This window comes from Diadema setosum, chromosome 3 (assembly GCF_964275005.1).
Source record: "Diadema setosum chromosome 3, eeDiaSeto1, whole genome shotgun sequence".
In the NCBI taxonomy this organism is placed as follows: domain Eukaryota; kingdom Metazoa; phylum Echinodermata; class Echinoidea; order Diadematoida; family Diadematidae; genus Diadema; species Diadema setosum.
The window spans coordinates 16,361,542-16,386,283 of record NC_092687.1 but is presented as its reverse complement, the minus strand read 5'-3'; the positions used below and the strand labels follow the sequence as shown (position 1 = coordinate 16,386,283).

The 24,742-nt window shown below is 39.1% G+C and overlaps 2 protein-coding genes across 3 annotated transcripts in view; both read right to left on the bottom strand.

Moving 5' to 3' along the window:
* Nucleotides 1–519: 519 nt before the first annotated feature.
* Nucleotides 520–13,170, bottom strand: LOC140226223 (uncharacterized). Its single transcript, XM_072306712.1, has 7 exons — nt 13,053–13,170; nt 10,389–10,446; nt 9,251–9,354; nt 7,516–7,604; nt 6,998–7,098; nt 4,252–4,394; nt 520–2,256 (listed from the first exon to the last, which is right to left on the bottom strand). Exons 1-7 carry the CDS (start codon nt 13,092–13,094, stop codon nt 1,339–1,341), a joined length of 1,455 nt encoding a protein of 484 aa, XP_072162813.1. The 5' UTR covers nt 13,095–13,170; the 3' UTR covers nt 520–1,338.
* Nucleotides 13,171–20,921: 7,751 nt separating this feature from the next.
* The window catches only part of LOC140226542 (uncharacterized), a 66,340-nt gene continuing 62,519 nt past the window's right edge, over nt 20,922–24,742 (bottom strand). For both annotated transcript variants that reach the window (XM_072306991.1, XM_072306992.1), the window contains exon 4: nt 20,922–22,124. In XM_072306991.1, coding sequence (XP_072163092.1) covers nt 21,088–22,124 — 1,037 coding nt within the window. In that variant the 3' untranslated portion in view covers nt 20,922–21,087. The remainder of the gene's footprint in view (nt 22,125–24,742) is intronic.

The window sequence follows — 24,742 nt, the reverse complement described above, 5'->3', positions numbered from 1 at the left end:
CAGACTTGAGCACAATGTGGAAGTGCACCAGACAGTGTGGTTAAACCTGGTACAGTCCTCATTTGCCATGTGTACAAACCATCCAAAAATATGCCATAAGTCAGATCAGTTTGCAAAAATAGACTTGTGTGTACAACTCAAAGTCCCAACTTTGATGAATTGTTTAAACATCAAATCTTTGATGACTTCACCTTTAGAGTACTTTTTTTTTTCCAGTGCAAATGAAGTGGCATCTCAAGTAGAAAGATATTTATTGTACAGTTCTTCATAAAACTGAAGTTAAAAATAGTGCCACAAGAGAATATTCAAGATGTTCATGAAAGAGGAAATCCAGTCCAAATATAAGTTAGTCTAATAGGAAAGAGTAGAATATTACGAGTTCAATGGTAAAATTTTGATCGAAATCGCATGAAAAATAGGAAAGTTATAACATTTTGAAGTTTCGTTATTTTTTTAGGAAACAATTCTTACTGTAAATGGTCAATATGAATATGCAAATGGCAAAGTGAGCATGTCATTCCCTCACAACTTGCCATATAGTTTGTACATAAAATTGTGAAATTTCAGTTTTTCATTCAGACACAATTATGTCCAAGGCTCAAATCCTGATATATCTAACTGATCACTATTCTGAAGTTATTCAACCAGGAATAACATCATGTTTCAGACTTCAATGACAGAAACATTGAATTTTCGCCATTTTTTTTTGTTGTACACGATCATTGGAAAATTGTGAGGTTATGACATGGTCAGCTCACTCATTTGCATATTCATATCCACCGTACAAGAACTGTTTTGCAGAAATTAGCAAAACTTTACAATTTCATAACTTCCCTATTTTTAATCCGATTTCAGTCAAATTTTTACTGTTGAACTCGTAAGATTTTACTTTTATATGTATTTATCAGACTAACTTATTTTTGGACTGGATTTCCTCTTGAAGTCTGCCATCCACATGGCATCCTACAATTTCATTGGCTTGATTGTTTTTTTTTTTTTTTGGTCATATCTTACTGCTGTCCCAGTATTTTCCTTGTCTGATCTCCTGCAATGCTGTACTGGGGATTCTTGTTATAATGAAGCCCTCAGGAACAGCAGTTTTCATTTGATATATTCAAATTTCAATATAGCCGAACATAAATTATATGTATGTAAAAAGATACATAGATAATAATTTGAGGGCCTGAATATAACTTTGTTATAACGGGAGTGCACTGTATCATCAAAATAACTTTTCCTCAATGTAACCTTTTCAGAAAAAAAAAAAATCAAAATTTGGAGTGTGTAAAAAGGTTACGCAAAGGAATGTCTGTCAAATGCTAATACACCCATCATCTGCTATCTACTCCTGTCTCTGTCACGATGTCCTCTCCTCCTTTCCTTTTCATGATAGTACTCATCCTCACTGTCGTCATGGTAACCGCCTCTCTTCTCACGCTTGTCTCCATGCTTTCTGTGATGAGATTTGTGAGAATAATCGCCATTGTCTCTTGATCTCCTCGAGTCAACATTTTGCCGTGAGCCACTATCTCTGCTATCTCCATCACCTCTCCTCTGCTTCGTCCTCCGTCCATCATTGCTACCATCGCTCCATCTATCTCTTCTTTCTCTCCTTTCCTCACTGTCTGTTCTTCTCTCACTCTTTCTGCCCTTCTCGCTGTGCTGCCGTTCTCTACGGTGTACGCTCGCATCACTCCCACTGTCGCTGTCCTCCTCCCTTCTGTCTATCCTGTGTCCCTCTCTGTCTCCTCTTCTTTCATTATCAGTACTATGCTTCCTCTTTACATCACTCCTTCTATTCTCACTTTCAGCATAGCCATATTTTTTCCTGTATCCCTGCTTAGGGCTAATCTCTTCTCTATCCGATCGTCTGCTACGCTCCTTTCTAGATTCCTCCAATCTCCCATGCCGGTCACGGTCTCTGCTATCCTCCCTTCTGTCTATCCCTGCACGTCCGTCCTCGTGTTCCCTTCTGCCCTTCTCTCCGTCCGCACTGTTCCTACCCCTGTGGGGATCGCGGCTGCTGCCGCGCCGGCTTCCTTTATCACCCCTGTGTTTGCTCTGTGACTGTGGACTTTTGCGCCTTCTCTCCACTGAGCTGTCACTTCCATCGCTACTGTAATCATCACTATCAGACGAAGAAGAAGACACTTTCTTTTTCTTCTTTTGTTTCTTTTTCTTCTTTTTTCGCTCCTTCTCTCTCCTGTCTTCCTCCGAGCTATCAGAATCATCGCTGGAGTGTACATGTCTCTTTTTCTGCAAGTTATCAGAAAAGAGAAGAGAAAAGCCAAGTGGCCTTAGTTCAAAACTATTCACCAGATGTTTTTCTCTCCTCCCTCCCCACCAATAATGACAAACATCTCTGTGTGTTTTTTACACATGTGAATGAAAGAAAGATTCATACTAACAATCATTTTTCGGATTGATTATGTTAGAAGGTAAGTGTGAACAGGGCAGTGTGCTACACTGTAGATAGAGAATAAGTTGACAGAACTGCAGGATATCAATGTACAAGCTCCTTGCACACCGATGTGTATTTGTTAATCAAGATAATAATTTGACACAGATGAAATACAATTCATATGTATACTACAATTTTACCTAACTGAACAGCTTGGTTTCAGAACTAATTTGACAAAACCCTACTGAAACACATTACATGTCTTTTATACTACCTCCTAAAAGCCTGATAGAAGAATATGAGGGAAAACTCATATTTCTTAGCACACTCTTTCCTTCTCTTGAAAGAAATTCAACATCATGATCAGCTTGTAGTTCAATAGTAGCATCAGAAGACTGACATAGAAAACTTTAAACCAACCTGAACACTGCCTCACAGTCAATGCTACAGACCACGAAACACCACGCAAGAGATTTAAAGGGATCATATAGTTTTGGTTGACACCTAACTTCAGGTTTCTAACATTTTTTTGTGAAATAATGAGAAACCTCTTATGAAATATGAATGAGCACGTAATTCCATGAGGAATTCAACGTTTATTTGATGAACATTGGTTTTGAAATAGCTGAGATATCCAAAACAGAGCAATTCTAATAAAATGTGGGACCCACCTTTTATTACAATTGCTTTGTTTTACTTTGTTTTTTGGATGTTTCAGCCATTCCAAAACAGATTTTCATCAAATAAACTTTAAATTCCTCTTAGATGGTATGCTCTGTATTATTTCATAAGTGTTTTCTTAGTATCTCGCAAAATGTTAGAAGCCCAATTCTCATCTCAACCAATACTGTACCATCCCATTAAACATTAAATGAAAGAAAGAAATTATTCCGAGGGGTGAAGGTTCAGGTGTGAGCTTCTTCAATTTTGTCTCCCTTAAGTTACAGTAATATTCCTTGTCCGCCATGGACTACATAACATAACAATGTCAGAATTTCGGAGCTTAAAGGTGCATAGTCCCGGTAGTGTAGAGGGCGCTGTTGATGATACTGCCGATCACCGTTAGCATTAATACGAAGATTACCGAAGTTGAGCTGTCATCAAGAGTAAATTGCGTAGGTGTTGCTACGTAAGTAACGTTGCCTTCGTTGTCTTCTCTGCGCATCGCGCAGTTTGTAGTAATGCCAGGGTGCGTGCATATGTGTTTGTTATTATGACATCACAAAAGAAGTTTGCTAAAGCTGTCATCCCCTCAGCCGAATCATGAGCTGAACTGTGATCGGACCACTGACTACAGTGAATCGGACTTCTTCGGACTCGGGGAAGTGGGCCACAGCGTAAGCGCTAAAGAGGAGTCGATAGCGTAGGTCTCTACAGGAAACTTGCGCCGTGTGCCCGCATACGCATTTGACTAAACCACCGGGACCATGCACCTTTAAGTATGTTGTTCCATCTTCATCGTGTCACTGCCGGCAACCAGGGACAGCCTGGTGGTAGTGTCGCTGCCCGGAAAGCAGTAGATGACAGGTTTGAGTCCCACTAGTTCCCTTTTTTCCGACATGTTTGTTAATTTACAGATCAGCAGTTGCGATCTTAACAAATTTGATTTGTAGAGGGAGACAAATTGAAGAAACTCACACCTGAGATTTAAACATAGTCCTACAGCAAATGGTTGATAGTTACAGAAATTACATAACAGAGATGGCCCCCAGGACCCAAGCTTGAAATATGTAAGAATGTCAAAGAATACTAAAATCAAATCCTGTGGAAAAAAAAACAAACAAAAACACTATAAAACAACCAGAAGAGAAATGCAAAAGTGAAGCACTGTAACAATGAGACATTTTTACCTTTTTCTTTTTCTTCTTCTTGTCTTTCTGTCTCTTCTCAGTTGCCATGGTTACGGCGGGAGGTGGAGCACTCATGTCAAAGTCAGGGATGAGGTCGTAGGTCTTGTCTCCAGGCTGGTAAAAACAGTCCTGGCTCAGATGTCCTGCATGAGTGCAGAACAAGCCAAAAAAATTGTCAAATACATACTCTTGACTTTGCACACCAATTACATGGAAATGGACCAAGTATTCAAGAGGGAGCTATGAATACTGTAAAAGTGGATATTTTCGTGTGAGAGATTTTTTGCGCTTGGCCAAGAAAGATGAATTTCGTGTGTTTTTGATTCCGCAGAATCAGGACATTAACTACTGGAACATATGGTGTGCAAAAATGTTTGCACGCTTTTATTTCTGCGCTACCTTCTGCTTACGACAAATGAGTGAGAATTTCCACACTGCGAAATGTCCACTTTTACAGTAGCAAGGATACTCGCGTATGAATCTGTCATCTCCCAAACTTCTAAATAAAACAGAGAGTATGTTGAATATTGTCAAAATAATGTCAAACTTGGTGTGCACCTTGATCCGGCCATTGTTCCTGGCTGTTTCCATCTACTAAACATGGATCCTTCAAAGACCAAATTTGTTTGCTACGTAGTTAGCTGCAGAAAATTGCATGTTTGTGTGACAGGTACATAGCAGTTGACTGATTCCAGTAAAAGATGGAAGATTAAGAATAAGTGTAACATTAGATCTCTATCTACACAAGATCAATGTAATTAGTTCGGAATAAGATACACATACCATACATACACTACCCATGGCAAATCCTGAACAATTATTGAAACTGTACAAAAGACAGCATATCGTTGAGAATTATTTGAGAATGATAAGGGTGTTACAGTGTCTAAAACACTTTGGCTTTAGTAGCAACTTGTATTAAAATGCCCTTATCATTTTCAACCGATGATATGCAATAAGAGCTTCATTAATCTATTTTGATTGACAGTTTACTAGCTTAATATTGTTACGACTTTGGACTCATAAATGAAAGAGGATATCCATATGCTGCCGAGTACTAATTTGACACTTCTCATACACAGGTTGGGAAATATAAAGCAATCCTTTTGAGGCTGTAATACTGGCAAAAAACAAAACAAAACAAAAACACAAAAAACAAAAGCCAATGTTCCTTGAATCTGCAGAAAATATAAAATGCCTTCTTGCTTGTTATATAAAACAGTGGTAAGAAGATTATGAATGCATTTAAGAAACAGATGAAAGGAAAGAAAAGAATAGCAGCATGAAGAAAAAAAAAGAAGTAGGAGAAGATGACAACAAAGAAGAAGAAGAAGAAGAAGATGACGACAAAGAAGATGAAGTAACACAAGGCAATCGCCAAATTGTGTCTCGCCCATTCGCGTACAAGGAATGAATATTTTTTATAACTCCCAGAAGTTAATTGACCTGCTTATGACCTTTGACCTTGTGGTGACCTTCAATACCCTAAGGGACATTTACCATCCAAGTTTGGTCACAAACGGACAAAGGGATCAAAAGTAATGAGCCATAATCGAAACGCGGCATAAAAACTTAACATTGGGCCCTAAAAATTTGTTGACCCCTTTCTGTGACCTTTGACCTTGTGATGACCTTTAACTCCCCAAGGGACATCTACCGTCCAAGTTTGGTCACAAACGGACATAGGGATCAAAAGTTATGAGCCACAATCAAAATGCGCCCTAAAAACATAACATTGGGCCCTAAAGTTTGTTGACCCCTGTCTGTGACCTTTGACCTTGTGACGACCTTCACCTCCCCAAGAGACATGTTCCATTAAAGTTTGGTCACAAACAGACAAAGGGATCAAAAGTTATGAGCCATAAACGAAATGCACCCTAAAGACTTAACATTGGGCCCTAAAAGTTTGTTGACCCCTGTCTGTAACCTTTGACCTTGTGGTTACCTTCAACTTCCCAAGAGACATCTACCATCACCCAAGTTTGATTGCCATTGCAGCAAAATGTGCTGAGTTATGTGTGATAAGAGAGTCTTGCACTTTAACGTATGACCTCAAATGACCTTTGACCTTATCATGTGACCTCTTACGGCACCATAACATGAAGGTACCCCCAGTGCATCCATCACCCAAGTTTGATTGCTATTGTAGCAACATGGGTCGAGTTACGAGTGATAAGAGAGTCTTGCAAGTAAACTTTAACGTATGACCTCAAATGACCTTTGACCTTATCCTGTGACCTCCAATGGCACCATAACATGAAGGTACCCCCAGTGCATCTATGACCCAAGATAGGTTGTAATCCAAGCAACGTATGTGAAGTTATTTGTCAAAAGAGAGTCTTGCAGGTAAACTTTAACATAGAAAAGAGGGTCTTGCACATACCCTTTAATATATGACCTCAAATGACCTTTGACCTCATCACATGACCTCTGACAACACCATAACATGAAGATACCCCTAGTGCTTCTATCACCCAAGTGTGGCTGCCATTGCTGTAACAGTTGCCAAGTTATGCATCATAAGAAAGTCTTGCAGGTAAACTTTAACATTTGTGACGGACGACGGACGGACGACGGACGATGGACGGACGACGGACGGACGACGGACGGACGACGGACGGACGACGGATGGACGCCATTTGGATCCCTTAGTCTCGCCTTCACCTCCGGTGGGCGAGACAAAAAATAGGGGACAGGGGGTGGGGGAAAGAGAATAATCTCTGGAAACAAGAGAGGTGGGACAGACCTTTGGTGCCACACTTCCTACATGTGGTGTTGAGGACAGCTCCAAGCTCTATCTTGGGCTTGGGGACGTAGCTCCCTTTCTTTCTCTTCAGTTCTTCCTGCCTGTTGGGGGTTAAATAGAGTGTATGCATTTAATATTGAACAAAAACAGTTTCCTCATGAATGCATGATGAATCCAGAGCAAAAACAATCACATGGATCTGGTTTGACGAGCTGCGACTTAACATTGTGTAATTTTCATGAGTAAGAGATGACTGATGAGCTTTATTAATCAGAAAAGGTATGATATCAGCAAACAACATGAAAGGAGTTGAAAGATAGTTTTAATGTCATCTAATTTAAGCCTACAACTGTTTGATCAATCTTGATCCTAAAACAACAACAGCAGCAACAACAACAACAGCAACAACGACAGAATGCTATAAAGCAAAATGAAAACAACCAGACAAACAAACCGTCCAACCAAAAGATAGCAAAACAAGAGGAATGTTTAGTCCTTGACGGATGTTGTGGACCTACTTGGTCTGGACCATGTTTGGGTCCAGGTCCTTCCCCGAGTCCTGATTGACGACCTTCATGGAGAGAGAGATCTTCTTCTCCACATCCTCCTGGATTACAAAAAGATGCAAAAAAACATAGATCAGTGTATGGAGTACATCCGTAACACATAGGCATATCTGTGACCTGAAATCACATGCTTACATTTGTGCAGGTCCAAGTACAGTTGCAATGTCTTTACTGTATGCTTCTCAAGCTGCAAAATTCTGCTTTGGTTCAAGCTCTTCTTTTCTAGTGGAAATTCTTTCTCATTTTTGTGACACCTTTTGATACAATGGTCGACATGTATGTCTTCTCAGAAAACGTAACCATCTGAGGATAAATGTATGCCACTTAGTTTGACGGACAGTCTTAATAAAACTGATTCCAACATCTGTATTAATTCAGTCTTCATCAGCTTATCATTTTGTAGAAATCTGTGGGAAATATTCATAAAAGTAGTTTATATTTAGTTCATGGATTATGCAGATTTATCTGTGAAGATGTGTGTGGCAGATTAACAGACATAACAGATTCATTAACAGACATCCCACAGTGAATGCACACTGATACAAGTATCTGAGAGGTATGCCTACTTCTCATTCTTTACTAGTCCCTTGGACTATAAAATTTAAACCATGGATTTAATGTAAACTTCTGCTGTGAAATTGTGGCCTGTGAGTTTGAGGGTATTATGCGTAATTTTGTAATTACAGCAGTGTTACTACTTGTGTAGCTCACAGGAGTCAATTGACATTTGTGGTACTGCAACTCAAAACTGCCTCCTCAAAACCTGCAATAACCAATCACAGAGATCTATGGAAAATCACCAACTTTTGTCTTGACCAAGGATCACACTTTTTTCTTAGTCAATACCTTTTTTTTTCTCGATTGCTACATCAACCACGGGCCTAATTAACTGTCTTCCAGTTCCAATTTTGAGGAATACCATGCTCTCCAAATATGTGATGTCTGTGGTATATTTAGAGAGGATGATCTATGCTTGGAATCAAGATGGTTGTGCAGTTATAATGAAGTTATATGGTGAGATGCCTGACTATGATGAGGTAATTTTGCAGGTACCGGTACCATTCCTTTTATACTCTTTTGTTTTTATCTCCAATATAACAACATAACCGATATAAAGAGGAGTTTCAGTAGTTGTATACAGCTTGTTCTAACGAGATGCATGTATTAAAGGGACTGTACAGTACTGGTTGAGGTGGGGATTCATGTTTTGAACATTCCTACGTGAGATAGTGAAAAGCCTCGTATGAAATATGAAAGAGCATGTAATTTTAAGAAGGATTCAACGTTTATTTGATGAAAATTGGCTTTCAAATGGCTGAGATATAAAAAAAAAAGTGCTAATAATAAAAGGCGACATGCCACAACTTTATTAGGATCTCTTTGTTTCACCTTGTTTTTGGATATCTCAGCCATTTCAAAACCGATTTTCATCGAATAAACTTTTGATACCCCTTAGAACTGCATGCTCTTTGACATCTCACAGAGTGGTTTCTGAATACCTCGCAAAACGTTAAAAGCAAAATCCTCACCTCGACCAGAACTGTACACACCCTTTAAACTGTACCAATTAGTATAATTAGGAAAATTCAGTTGTCCCACTTGGCTTGTTATAACGAGATACTATATAGAATAATGAAATTTCAGTGGTGCCAAGCAGTTTGTTCCAACGAGGTTACCATGTAGTTACCCCGAGAGAGATGACTTTACACCAGACTCTGTCTCCCACAGACAGGACCTCCGACACATCCTCCACTCTCTTGGTGCGGGAGATTTGGCTTTTGTGGACCAGGCCTACACAGAGAGATGACAGACAGATGTATACTCCATCATGGGTGTATTGCAATGCTTAAACAAAAACATAAACACAGGCATTGACACAAACACAAACACAAATACTGGCATATCGAGACATCAGCACAAACACTGGAATAGACACAAATGCAAACACAAATACAGGCATACATACATATATACAAATAAACACAAATATAAACACAAACACAGACACAAACACAGGGACAAACACACACAAACTACACATTAATGAATGAAAGAACCATTCGGATGGACGGATTTTTATACAGTTGGCCTCATTTTGTAAGCTTTGCAAGTTGAACATGAGAAGATGGTAAGTGAGCATCAACATTGCATATATCACACACTGGTAGTAAATGGTTTCTTTCATTCAACTTTTAATGCCTGAACAGCCTTTTTTCCCCATTTTCTTTGCTAATTATCACAGGAGAACACTGTCCAACCTTAGGAAGCCTGTGAAATTGACAAAATTGCAAATCACAATCTGACCCAATGTATTCACTACATCTTATGAATTCTATCTTTCTTTCTTTCTTTCTTTTTTTCTTCAAATGCCTTCATTTGTTCATTAAGATACCAGTGTACCAATTACATTGTATTTAGATGTCTGTACATTTTATCAACAGTAAAATCAAGAGCTTGGTGTTTAAAAGATTGATTTTATTTTTTTGTTTAAGTCTTCTTCTTCCGCTGTTCCCATGCTATCATTTATACAGGATTACTGCAAAACAAAACAGAAATATAATTCTAACACGTTGTAGATAATAGACCATAATTATACATTTATAATGACATCACTTTGCTCATTTTATCATTTAAAATCTAATGTAATTTACTGAAGATTTGAAAAACAAAACATCAACTAAAAGCATAAAACTCTAATGGAATCACCAGAGTCCATAGAATACACATGTGTTTTCGTTATCAAAAGAATGCCTATAATTCAGTGTATCAAATCTCACAGTACCCTAGAGTGGACGATGAAACAATGATTGATTTATCTGACAAACCATTTTTCCTGAAGCCCTCCAGTTTCACAAAAGCACCATATGCCTGGATGGATGCTACCTGCAAGAGATAATAGTAATACTCATAAAACTTAGGATAGGAATACCACAGTATACAGTACATGGAACCTTGATATAATGAGGTCTGATATGGGGCTATCTTGGGTTTAGGGGGCTAAACTATTTTAGGTTTCTAACTTCAGCACAGCCCCTAACCTAACACTAACCGTAACATTAAACTCTAAAGATTAAACTCTAAACTCTAAACTTAAACCCTAAAGCCACCATTTGATACCGGTACATATCTTTGGCGACTGCCTTTTTTTTTTCAATTTTAGCAAGGGTAAATTACATGGCTGTGCTGAAGTTAGAAGCTTAAAATAATCTAGCCCCCTAAAACCCAGGATTGCCGGATCGGATATGGAAATATACTTATACATGGTGTTATGAGCTAATTTTGCATCAATTCCCTTCACATTCTTTGGCTTGCCGGTAATTAAGTGACAAATATTCAAAGATTTTCACAAAAAACAGAGAGGTTTACTGAATACCATGTGCAATTAAGCTTGAAGTCCTGAGAAGCTACAGGATTGTACTCTGTACAGCTACAGAGAAGAGACGAGAAAATTGACAAGAAAAGTGTTAAGGACCAGGAGTAAAAGGCTTCCTATGTCATGAATCCTGTAATGCAAAGGTGGAATGACCAAAAAGGACTGGGTATTCTTTGTTCATAGGAAGTGAGGTCTTCAAAGAGGCCAGGGCAGGGAGGGGACAATCATCGTGCGTGGAAGGCCCTGATTACTCATAAGATCAAGAACTATTGGATGATTCTTTGAACTTCAGGAGGAAAAAAAAAAAAGATAATCGGTACTCATACCGGTATGAAACACGTTTAGTGCAAACAAGTAAATGCTTAAAAAGTATTTCTTGAAACACCCAAACATACATTACATGAAATGGATTGACTTTTTAATGGTACTACTGAAGAGACATTCAAATTCATGAAATTCCGTTGATGTAGTACCGGTAGTAGGGCAATTGTCAATCAGAGACATTGGTTAAGATGGTGAAATTCTGTATTAACTATACACAGCCCAGTCGCTGAAAGTATAGTGCGACAGGGCTGTGTACCAACGGACCGACAAACACGAAGAGAGTTCAGCGATCGCATGGCAATCGCTTTGAATTTTGATACTTAAGTTCATTTTTTTTGTGTGTGTAAATATGATCATTAAAGATGACTTAGATATACTTGGTAGGCTTAAAATTTATATGGTATTCTATTGGACAACATGTCATAAAGTACAAAATAATACCTTTTAAATGATATATTGGTCACTAGATACATATAAAGGTAAATTTTTGAAGTTATGGTCAAAAGAAGCAAAAATTTTCTTATTATTCTCTTTAATATTTTTCTTGACTTTTAATCGCAAATATCTCCATTTGGCAAATATGGACTTATCGGTTTTTTGCGAACAAACTCTTCACATTTTGCGTTTCGCTAGGCTGTTAGTTGGGGGGGTAGCCTGACCAGACGCTGTAAGTACGCTGTGCGAATACAGTCGCTATGTACCTTCGTACAGCGACTGGGCTGTGTATAGTTGGGGGGGGGGGGGGGTAACTACACGCAGCCGCTGTCGCTTTGCGACAGCGGCTGCACCTCTATTCCTTCGCAGACGTTGTCATTTTTCAGTGTGGTTGTGCGACTCCTTCATGAATATCTTTATTAATCGTGGAAAACTAAAATACAAGGAATTATCGTAATCTATGATAATTATTCAATAATCAGTATGCGATTTTTTGTTTAATTACGTCAAAAACTCACCGAAATCTGTGGCTGAAATCAGGTCTGTAAACGTCCTTATTGCTTCACTCCTCATCTGCGTGTTATTTGAATGGCATTCACTCTCTATATACTACAACGTAGGTGGGGTACCTCTAGCTCTCCGACTACCTACGTTGTACGTTGTAGTATACGAGAGTGAATGCCATTCAAATAACACGCAGATGAGGAGTGAAGCAATAAGGACGTTTACAGACCTGATTTCAGCCACAGATTTCGGTGAGTTTTTGACGTAATTAAACAAAAAATCGCATACCGATTATTGAATGATTATCATAGATTACGATAATTCCTTGTATTTCAGTTTTCCACGATTAATAAAGATATTCATGAAGGAGTCGCACAACCACACTGAAAAATGACAACGTCTGCGAAGGAATAGAGGTGCAGCCTGAAGCGACGCGGCTGCGTGTAGCCGGGGGGGGGGGGGGGGTGCAACTGTTCTTACGAGTTCGTGTTTTTACCAGCACTGACCACTGCTCGCAGGCAGTGCCATGCCTGTAACTATTCTGTACCAGGTACATTTTATGTGGCAGATGTATGTTATCATATTTTGTATGTTGCTTTTGAACTTGCATACCCCAAATGGGGTGTATGAGTCAATAAACTTTCAACTTTCAACGAGGGGATAAAAATATGGATCTCGGTTCAACACCTCGCGTCGAGATCAACCACACCGATTTCAGTATGTGGTACCACAGTCCACACCGTCCATAGCTGAGACACTCTCACAGCACAGACAGGTAGTAGCCTAGACACCATAATTATACTTGCATCACAACCATACTTGTTGGGGGAAAAAACACGACGAAGTTACTTACTTCCCCACGATGTACGCTGTACAATTCTGGAAATTCGTCCATTTTGACGGATACAGTAACTTTCTTGCTACTCGATTGCTGCCGATTGCCTTCTGCTGCCAATTGGCTTATTTCCCTCAAGAGAGGGCGCTGCGTATCTGCCTTCTATGCTTGGCTCTGCCAAAGCACTATTTGGGCACCCGTCCCGCTTCATCATAAATATTCATCATCTACATGTATCCGTAATACGGTTGAAATACATGACTTTTACATTAACCTTCCCGGTAGCGTTTTTACATTTCCCGGCAAAAGTGAACATTTTTCCATCTCCCGGCGAGACGTTTTAACATTCCCAGTTGATGCAATTTTTCGAGATTTTTATATAATTTCCCGGCAATACGTTTTTACATTCTATGGTACGTATCCAGCGTTCTGCCATTTACTAGTACAGTATCGTCTTGGCTCTGGCCCTCTTGGTAAGCACTATTTGGGCACCCGGCCGTCCCGCTTTATCATGAATATTCATCAGGCAGTAAGATACTGTACTAGTAAATGGCAGAAAGCTGGATACGTGCCTTAGAATGTAAAAACGTATCGCTGGGAAATATAAAAATCTCGAAAAATTGCATCAACGGGGAATGTTAAAACGTCTCGCCGGGAGATGGAAAAATGTTCAGTTTTGCCGGGAAATGTAAAAACGCTGCCGGGAAATGTAAAAATCATGTATTTCCACGGTGTTACGGATACATGTAGATGATGAATATTCATGATGAAGCGGGACGGGTGCCCAGATAGTGCTTACCCCTTTTTTTAACGGTAAGCACTATTTGGGCACCCGTCCCGCTTCATCATGAATATTCATCAGGCAGTAAGATACTAGTACTGTGCCCAGAACGCTGGATAGGTGCCATAGAATGTATATAAAAACGTATCGCCGGAAAATGTAAGGATCTCGAAAATTTGCATCAACGGGGAATGTAAAAACGCTGCCGGGAAATGTAAAAATCATGTACTGTATTTCCATGGTATTACGGATACATATAGATGATGAATATTCATGATGAAGCGGGATGGGTGCCCCAACAGTGCCTACCTTTTTTTTTCACCCATGTTTCCAGAGTTTGCATAAAAATTAATATGCTTTGTGCTACATTCATATACAGAGCTGTAGTTTATATCAGGGCCGGCGGAACGTTTTCAAAAGTGTGGGGGCCAACTTCCGGGTTTCATGAGCTAACAAGCCCCCCCCCCCCCCCCCCCCCAAAAAAAAAAAACATACAAAGAAAAGGTCTTCAGTGGAAAAACATAACCTTACCGCACTCACACTTCAAGATCTCTATCTATTTCTATTTAGTGCCACTTATGTACTTCCGGTTTAAAAAAGTGTGGGGGCCCAAAGTGACGACACCTTATAAGATATATTCCTTTGTATGGTGCACAAAAAGTGTGGGGGCCCGAGCCCCCACGGCCCCCACTGTTCCGCCGGCCATATATATATATATATATATATATGAAGAGTTTCTTCGCAAAAACCGATAAGTCCATTTTTGAAGATTTTGAAGTACGGTCTCTGTCATAAAGTACAAAATAATACCTTTTCTATTATATCGGTCACTACATATAAAGGTACATTTTTAAAGTTATGGTCAAAATATACGAAGCAAAATTTTTCTTATTATTCTCTTTATTTTTCTTGACCTTTAATCGCAAATATCTCCATTTGGCAAATATGGACTTATGGGTTCTTGCAAACAAACTCTTCATATGAAGGGTTTGTTTGCAGAAACCGATAAGTCCATTTTTGAAGATTTTGAAGTACTATCTCTGTCACAAAGTACAAAATAATACCTTTTAAATGATATGTTGCTCACTTCATATAAAGGTATATTTTTTAAGTTATGGTCAAAAGAAGCAAAAATTTTCTCATTATTCTCTTTATTTTTCTTGACCCTTAATCGCAAATCTCCATTTGGCAAATATGGACTTATCGGTTTTTGCACACAAACTCTTCATATGTTTCAGCATCTAGCATTATGCTAGGCACAATTTATCTGTTTTTAGCAGAATTCTATCACAAGGCCAAATTATTGTTACAGCAAGGAAATCACTACCAGCAGGGCCTATACAGTTTGTGTATTGTGATACTCTTTTGTTATTTTGCCAGCTGATTTGTTGATGAAAGTTGACAATAAAAAGTCGGCTATGGAGACCCAATTGGCTAGTTGACAAGTAAACAAAAAACAAACATAATGTGGTGCCTAATCACAAAACAAACAAAAGTACCAGTACCCGGTACCGGTACTCAGAGTTTGTTTTCTTTTTTTTTTCCTGCAAATTGTGGTGCCCAATAAAACCCAACAGAAATGAGGGGAACCGTATTTCTTAACTGAGCTTGGCAGTCCCATTTAACCCCTGAAGTATTGTATTCTACCAAAAGAAAATCCTGAAACTTATTAACCCCATCCCTCCTATGTTTCACCAGCAATTACAGCACACACATTTACATTGTACACACACAGCATTCACACACGCATTCACATAGCCTGCTACACGTTCACACAAACTTTCACACATTCAATCACATACATGTACATGTACATATTTTTATGTACCGCCTTATTGGTACACATGTACCGTACACGGCCTACATGTACGGTCTACACAGGTCAAATATTGGTAGGCTACTAGTACGGTACACTGGGTCTCTAGAAAACACTGTACACATGCATGTCAGAAGCAAGCAAACACAATCTGTGTGTTGACTTTTTTTTTTCTTTCATGTGACAAGTCTCCATTTCAGAATGAAGAAAGATTTATTTGAAATGAATTTTTTCTCTCCAACCATCAATGAAAAATCTGAACTTGTAACAGCATGCAAAAGATACTAAAATACTTCACTGGCAGATAACGGATGGTACTAAAAACATTCAGCCAAACCTGACTGAAATGGCTAGAACGAGTTAAAGAGCTATGATTATAAGGAAATTAGAGTTCTAAGCAATTATATGTACAGTAGGGCCTATGTAGAACAATGGGAAGGGAATGAGAGAGATAATTGTACAATGTATTCTTGTTCACACATAAACCTGGCTTTCATATTACAAACCAAACATGGGCAGTGTGTTTACACATGGTAAAACATTTCTTTCACTGTTGGTTAAGATGTTTCTTTGCATATAATCACACAATCTATATTCAGTCTCAGAGTGGGTGGGAAACGCAGGTCCTTCACTTGTACAAAGCATGACAACTGCTTTTGTCCTTGTAAAATACACATATACGGGAACCTTGTCATAACAATTACGGTCCTAAAACCACAACAACCACATACTTTTTATACCAGGGTGTTTTTGTTGTTGTTGTTTTTTTTACCATTTCAGGTCAAATATATATAGAGAGAGAGCTGGGATCTGCAATATCACATTATGAGAGAGTTTCGTTGGTATTATGAGATTCCGCCATATTCCTGTATGTAAGTCTTGAAAATTGTGCCCCCCTATTTTCATTTTGTTTTGATGTTATTCTGTCAACAGCAATAGAAAGTTTGAACGCCCAACATTGCACACAATTGCAGTTTAATTTGAGCTAGCTTCAAAAAAACAAACAAAAAACAAAAACAGAGGACACCCCCACAAGTAAATGTGAGAGTCCAGGTTGAGAAAAGACCTGTTTAGGGTGGGGCTGTGGTTGTCATTCCCCATGCTAACACAACTTTTACAAGCAAGTATACGGATTACTCCTCATCTTTCTTAACCTTAGCACCACCCTGTACACCCCACCAGGTGTTACACTTTCTGGAGACACGGCACTGATGATGTACAAACTAGTGATGTCTGCAACACACATGTGATGCTACTAGTCAACACATCATCTACCCTAAACAAACTGGATTTCAACATAGTAACATCTACAAAAGAGTTGTGATTTTGGCTGAACACAAGTCATCATCAGCGCTCATGCGACAACGGCTGAGCAGATAGAGAACTTGAACATGGACATACTCGGAAGGCTTAGCACTGAAGGAAGGCTCATAAAGGTGGCCAAAATGCTGCACCTGAAAGAAGCAGATCTTGTATAATCAAGACTAACTTGAAAGATAGGTGAACCACAGGAGAAGAACTGCCTTACTTTTTCCAGTCTGATTCAAAAGTTAAGACGATGGCCCAAGAAAGGGATGTCCTGAAGAAGAAGTCAAAGAACAAGTACAATGGGTTATTGTCCTTGGATCAAGGCTATGTGGTTACGAAGAGCAGGGCTAGATCTTTCGACTGTGCAGAGGATACTCCAGGATAACCATCAGGAGAAGGATGCCACCATGCCATGCTTTTTCACAAGCTATTACAGTGCACTCCCGTTATAACGAAATGCTCGGGACCGGCAGTTTTCTTTCGTTATAACGAAATTTCGTTATAACCGAACAAATACAATATATAACGAAAACAAAGAAACAACGGATATATATCATATTCTGTTTGCTGAATACTCATCATACACTGGAAAGCTATGTGAAATGTGATGGGATAACAGTAAATATTACAATAATAACGCAAGTTCCCCTCAGAAACTGTGCGTGACACAAGGGGCGAACACACAGTGGTGTGAAGCGTTCACCAGTGCAGAGACGCTATAAATGCTTGTTCCGCTACGTATTTTCTAAAGCAATTTGCATTTCGTTATAACGGAGCACATTTCTATTGTTTTTCTTTGTCTGTGGCGCTTGGAAAAGACTTCGTTATAACGGACATTTCGCTATAACCGTGTTCGTTATAAGCGAATTTCGTACCATAGACTTTAATGGTGATAATTCTGGGACCAGAAGATTTACTTCGTTATAACGAAATTTCGTTATAGCCGTGTTCGTTGTAACGGGAGTGCACTGTAATGACAGGACAAGGCAGGGAAGAGACTGAGAGATTTCATCCTCAGGACAACAGATTTGAGGGAAGAGATCCTGTTTGCCCATAAAGACCAGAGCCCTGTTGCAAGAAAGTTGCAATCAATTGCAAATAATTGCTAATTTTGAAACAACCATTCTGATTGGCTCAGGGTCTGCCCTATTAAGAAGACATGCATGCAACAATGATTTTGATTGGCCAGTGACAATCAGTTGCAAGTTGCGTTTAAACGCAAAGTTTCTAGCAACGGGGCCCAGGAGTGACATAAGAGGAGCACAAGGTGCAGCTGATGTTTCCCTGTGACATCATGACAGGATTACACAGCGATATGTTCTGTTGGCCAAACATGGAAGATGATATCACTCAGTCGCCTGAACCTCACAACTCTAAGAGAGATCCTCCAAGCTCACTTCTGGGAGGCTGAAGCGGCTGCCTTACACAAAGATCTGTCAGCAGCTGCTCAGGAGCTACACGAGTCAGCCCACGACTTCTCGGCAAGAATGCTGGATCTTTGACAAAGGATCCTTTATGCGGGACTTGTCTGTGTAGACTGTGTTGACTGTGCAGCAATACAAGAAGTTTAATCATCAGTATTCATTGAAGAAAAAACAACACTAAATGTTACATCTACAAACTGGTTGGCAACTCAGATTTCTAAAGGCAAGTTCTTATTTGTATTCTGCCTGCCCCATTGAAATATTTCAGTTGAAAAGGGCCCTGTTTTATGAAGAGTTATAATTGATTACATCGTTGATTTCTATCCTAAGTCTATAGGAACCTGTGAGGTAAGGGCATTTATAATCAGTTATATCTTTTGATAAACCAGGGCCCTAGGCAAGTAGGCCAAATGGGTTTACAAAACCCAGCATGGTTGCTAGGAAGGTTAGAAAAGTGTGAGCAAAACAAACCATTCACTTCAATTCCCGAACTCCTTTATAGATCACAATCATAAACCACTCTCACTGTCTTTACAATATGATTGTACAAAACACAGTAGTAACAAAATAGCTTAACGTGAACAAATCTCACCATGAATTTCATATTCTAGAAATGCTCCAATTCAATGCAAATCTATTTCAGTTTTTCGACCAACATAACATAAATTTCACTTTCTTTTGTAACAGAGAATACCTAAATGTCATGGTCGTAAACCAGACTCTCTACTCTATATTAGAATCTTTGTGTATGACGAAGGTACAGAACAAGGTATGGACAAATCCCACCGTCAATCTCTCTATCAAAATGCCTACAATCTGATCGTAACCCTTTTTCTTGAAAAATATGAAGGTTTGGGACCAGCAAAATCAACTTGTTTTAAGAGGGTTTTGTTATATCCAACTGCTTTATAACACGGTTTCACTGTACATGACATACATACACATACAATTTGCTGCCTTGACTTAATAGTAACAACCAAGACGCTGGTAAGGATTGTTTACTGTATATGCTGTTAATTCTGCGAGGGTATAATTTTCACGAATTTTGTGAATCACTGTTGGATCGCGAACTTTAAAGGGATAGTACAGTATTGGTGGAGATGAGAATTGGGCTTTTAACTTTTTGTGAGATACCAAGAAAACACTTATGATATAGTACAGAGCATACCGTTTTAAGAGGAATTCAAAGTTTATTTGATGAAAATCGGGTTTGGAATGAATGAAACATCCAAAAACAGTAAAACAAAGTGATCGTAATAAAGTGTGGGTCCCACACTTTATTAGAATCACTCTTTTTTTGATATCTCAGCCATTTCAAACCCAATTTTCATCAAATAAACGTTGAATTCCTCATAGAATTACATGCTCTTTCATATTTCATAAGAGGTTTCTCATTATTTCACCAAAAAAAAAAAAAAAATGTTAGAAACCTGAAATTAGATCTCAACCAAAACTGTTTGATCCCTTTAACCACATGCAAAAATATCTGAGACTGAAAGCAGAAGGCATTAGTGCACTTATGATAGTCGAGGTGTCAAAATTACGAAAATAGCATTTCACAAAAATGTCGTTGACCTCCTCATTCGTGAATGTATACTGTACGCAAAAATAGCAGCTTATACAGTGTCATGGTGGAGTTACAATATCGGGGAATAATTTTCCAACTCAGATTTGATTAGCAATTTCAGCCAAAGAAGGATATTTCAAATGGTACCCTGTACACTTCTACGGAAAAGAACTGCTACAGAAAAGATAGTTTGTTCATCAAATTGCAGTGTGATACGATGAATATTATTCCATGAATAAGAAAGTGCTCCACAGCAAAAAGCCTCTGCCAAGATGGCTAACTTCCTCTGAAATGTTATGCAACTTAAAGATACAAATTTTTTTATGAACCTTTGAAAAATCAAGCAAAACCAATATCTAGTTCAGTGGAACAGTGATTTTGCCAATATGTGAAGGAAATACTTTTTGTTGTTGTTGTAGAACTTGCATTGAGGTTGCTGCGTAATTTTTTTGTTGTAGAACTTGCATTGAGGTTGCTGGGTAATTTTTTTGTTGTAGAACTTGCATTGAGGTTGCTGGGTAATTTTTTTTTTCTGTCAAGTAGTATATATAGCAAAAAGTTAAAACCTCCAGTGGTTAAAATACAGTCAACCTTGCTTTAGTTGACCTCGCATATGACAAATAATCGCCTAATAAATTCGAAGGTCTTTTCCAGTCATCCTTTCTCTTTATATTCTATTGATTTTAATCCCTCATAAGTTGAACTGTCTCCAAGTTGTAGCTGTTTCTTCAGTCCAAATAGATTTGACCTAGGCAAGGTTGACTGTAATAACAAATTGCACAAAAAATTCTTAATCTAACGAGCAAAGAACTCTGCCAGAATTACCTGGTTTCTTGAAAACTTCTACAAACAAATTCATAACTTTTGGTAAAAGCTTGTCACATAACAGATGAACAAACAAACAAACTAGCAAACAAAGCAATGCCAAATACAACACAATTCCCCTGGCAGAAAAAGAAATCCTCTGAGAGTAAAGGTACAAGCACTGGAAAAATCTATGACAATGCAATTCTTAATGGCAGTTTGAAAGCTAAATTGGGCTTAAAATCAGTTCACCAGATTTCAGCATCTCTTCACATAAAATCATTCGCTTGAAGAGTAGTCCACCACGCACAATATATGAGTACTTTTCTCCACTGAAAATCTCTACACAAATCTCACAAGTTTGATGGATGCCCCTTGTGGATGCGTCTGTGTTGGGTCCGGGAAGAGGTCGTACGGTACGCTTTGCCGCAGATGTCACATTTGAACGGCCGCTCACCTGTATGGATGCGCTTGTGCCGATGCAGACCCGACGATTGGGCGAATCGTTTGAGGCAGACTTCGCATTCATATGGACGCTCTCCGGTATGGTGGCGCACATGCATTATCAATGAGCTCTTCTGGTTGAAAGTCTTTGGACAGTAGTCGCACGTGAAAGGCTTTTCGCCTGTGTGTGTGCGGATGTGGTTTTCGAGGCCAGCGCGCCATTGGAACTGCTTGGGGCAGTACTCGCACTGGTATACATTCTCACGTGAATGGCTGCGCAGGTGGACATTGAGCAGGCGTTTCATGTTGAAAAGTTTGCTGCAGAATTTGCACTCGTAAATCTTCGGCCCCTTGTGCGTCTGTACGTGCTCCAAGAATCTCGTCCGCGAGCTGAACGCTCGTGGGCAGATTTCGCACGGATAGGCTTTTTCTCCTGTGTGCGACCTCATGTGCACCTTCCGGTTGCCTTTGGTTGTGAACGACTTCGGGCACAGCTTACACTGGAAAGGCTTCTCCCCCGTGTGGATCTGGACGTGCGTCTTTAGCCAGCTCGGCTGGCGGAATGTCTTCCCGCAGAATTTGCATTTGTAGCTTGCTCCTTTCCCAACATGCTTGACCCCTCCCGACATCTCCTGCGGGGAATTTCCTTCGCTTGAATCAGAGCTGGGTAGATTTTCTCTGGGACGTCTTTCCAGCAGAGCCCCGCCTCCAGTCCCAGAGTGTTCTTCCCTGGACGTCTTGACCACAGACGTTGAAGGCAACGACTGGCCGACACTCTTCGCCTCGTCTTCGCTGTCAAGGATCCACCCACTCTCGCTGTCATCATCATCGTTTTCTGCAGTCCAGTCACTCTTGCCTCCATCACCTTGACCAGTTTCAGACTGTGCCAACGATGGAGTGTCTCCACGAGCATTACACGGTAGACCAGTCTCCACACAACTTTCATCTACATTGGAAATTGAAAAAAAAAAATCAGACAATTAATGAAACATAAAAACATCTTTCATTTTTTAGAACTTCTGCAATTTAGCCACCTACATGTCAAATATGCATCTCGCCTCTCCCTTGCAAAGAAAAAAAAAAAACCCTAAAAAACCCCAAACCCCCAAAACCGATAATGCAAAACAAAATCAAACTAGTAGGGGGGAAAAAACAGAGAGTACAGTACCGGTATACGTTCACCATATATTCAGCAAGTCAAATTTTTCACAAATCTCTGCCAGTCTTCCAGCCTTCCGACAATTTCGCAAGTGGTTACATTCAGGATCAAAGAGAACAGTAATAAAAAGAACTAGATATATCGCTACGGCGACTGATATGCCTCCGCCATAATGCATGGTTCTCCTAATAGGTCTATAGTACAATGTCTTGACAATGTGTGATGACAGTTTCACACAATTGGCAAAATATTAAAATGACAGGTTTGCCACAAATGTGCTGAATGTTCACTTTCCTAGAACTAGGTTCAATTGGATGAATGATTAAAATGTTAGAGTGCAGGTATTTGGGGAACTGATGATTTTTACTTGACTTTTGACCCTTTTATAAGTTTATGCATTGAGTAATTTTCAAGGTATTGAGAAAAAGTATAATTTCAGTATCAAATGGGAGAATAGCATTATCTAAACCTGGCCTTTGACCTTTGACCTCACAGTTCCAAAGAGAATCACTGTTAGGTTGAACATGCATAAATATGTAAGTTTCATGATGATACCTTGAGTTACTTTTGAGATATGGAGCAATTCAGCACTTTCACTTGACCTTTGACCTTTTGACCTTTGACCTTTTGACAAGAAACTTCCCACAGAATATGTATTGGGTAATACATTCATACATCAAGTTAAAACAAAAACAAAAACCTTCAGGCATATTGCATTTTAAGGAAAGTAGTGATATTTTGAGGAGTTGATCTTGACCTTTGACCCCCTGACCTTTGACCCATGACCCCAACTTCCCTAGATAATCACTGCCCATCAGTACAAGCATATATACTAAGTTCCATGAAGATACCTTGAACCATTTGCGAGATATGGAGAAAAACATGAAATTTCAATTTTTTTTTTTTTACAAAATAACCTGTGACCTTTGACCCTGTGACCCTAAAATCAACACAAAGTATTATCCCCCAAGGATATACCCTCATACCAAGTTTGATGTAAAACCACCACACGGTTCTTGAGATATCAACAAAAACAAAACGGGACGGACGGACGTACGTACGGACGACCCGAAAACATAATGCCTCCGGCCACTTCGTGGCGGAGGCATAAAAATGTTTGCATGCACATCTCATTCGTGCAGGACTGGAGTTATTAAAGGGATGGTACAGTATTGGTGGAGAAGAGAACTGGGCTTTAACTTTTTGCGAGATACCGAGAAAACACGTATGATATAGTAGTACCAGAACATACCATTTTAAGAGGAATTAAAAGTTCAGTTTATTTGATGAAAATCGGGTTTGGAATGACTGAAACATCCAAAAACAAAGTAAAACAAAGCGATCGTAATAAGGTGTGGGTCCCACACTTTACTAGAATCGCTTTTTGGATTATCTCTTTTTGGGATATCTCAGCCATTTCAAAACCAATTTTCATCAAATAAACATTGAATCCCTCATAGAATTACATGTTCTTTCATATTTCATAAGAGGTTTCTCATCATCTCCCCCCCCCCCAAAATGTTAGAAACCTGAAATTAGGTCTCAGCCAAAACTGTACGATCCCTTTAACTTAATATTTTTGCTTGCATTAATTTACTGACTAGCATCCAATTTCACAAAATACACGGCCTATGCAGCAAAATATATGAAAGAACTCCCATGCAAAGCTGAAAATCGATGTTTGTTTAACACCATTCAGCACACATCTTTATTATGGGATGCATTACAATAAATTCATCCAATCTGAACATGGGGTGCTAGGAGCCTTCCCCCATGGGAGGAAAGAGGAATTCGACAGAGAACTTCCCTCCCCCCTCAACTTGGAAGAAACGGACACAAGACATACAAAGTATACTTTATGTTCCACACTTTTCTGTGACTATAGGTAAGATAACATATTTTTAGACATTGATATAGCATCGGGACAGTTTAATCATATAAAAGGTATGAATGTGGTAATCTGGTGATCATTTATTTGGGGGACAAACTGCATAAACACTTTTGCTGTACCCACCTGTTACAAACACATAAATCATTAAATGTCATTGATTACAGTATCACTGCCTATGGAATGACTGTGTGCAAAACATACACACAACTTATGAAATATTTTTACTGTCATTGTCTATTAAAAGAAAAAAAAATCAACAAAACATACCTGTACAGTGTCACCACTTTTCCTTCACTATAACACACACACACACACACACTATCAAGTATCACTGGGAATCACTACTTTGCTGCAGTATGTTTGCCGAGCATGGTCATATGAAACACAGCACTATTTTTTTTTTAATAACAAAGATCATAAAATAATATTAACGAATGGGTAGAGAGAATCCTATCTTCTCATTGGTCAAGAGCCATGTATCAGTTTTTACTGGCAGCACGCTTGAGCACTGGCA

Bases quoted from the DNA above. Each gene is read 5' to 3' on its own strand.
- LOC140226223 (XM_072306712.1), bottom strand. From the start codon at position 13,094: ATGGACGAATTTCCAGAATTGTACAGCGTACATCGTGGGGAA. The intron at 9,355-10,388 runs GTTTGTCAGATA...CTCTCTGTGTAG, and splicing joins GGAGGGCTTCAGGAAAAATG to GCCTGGTCCACAAAAGCCAA. The intron at 7,099-7,515 runs GTAGGTCCACAA...AACCCCCAACAG, and splicing joins CCAAACATGGTCCAGACCAA to GCAGGAAGAACTGAAGAGAA.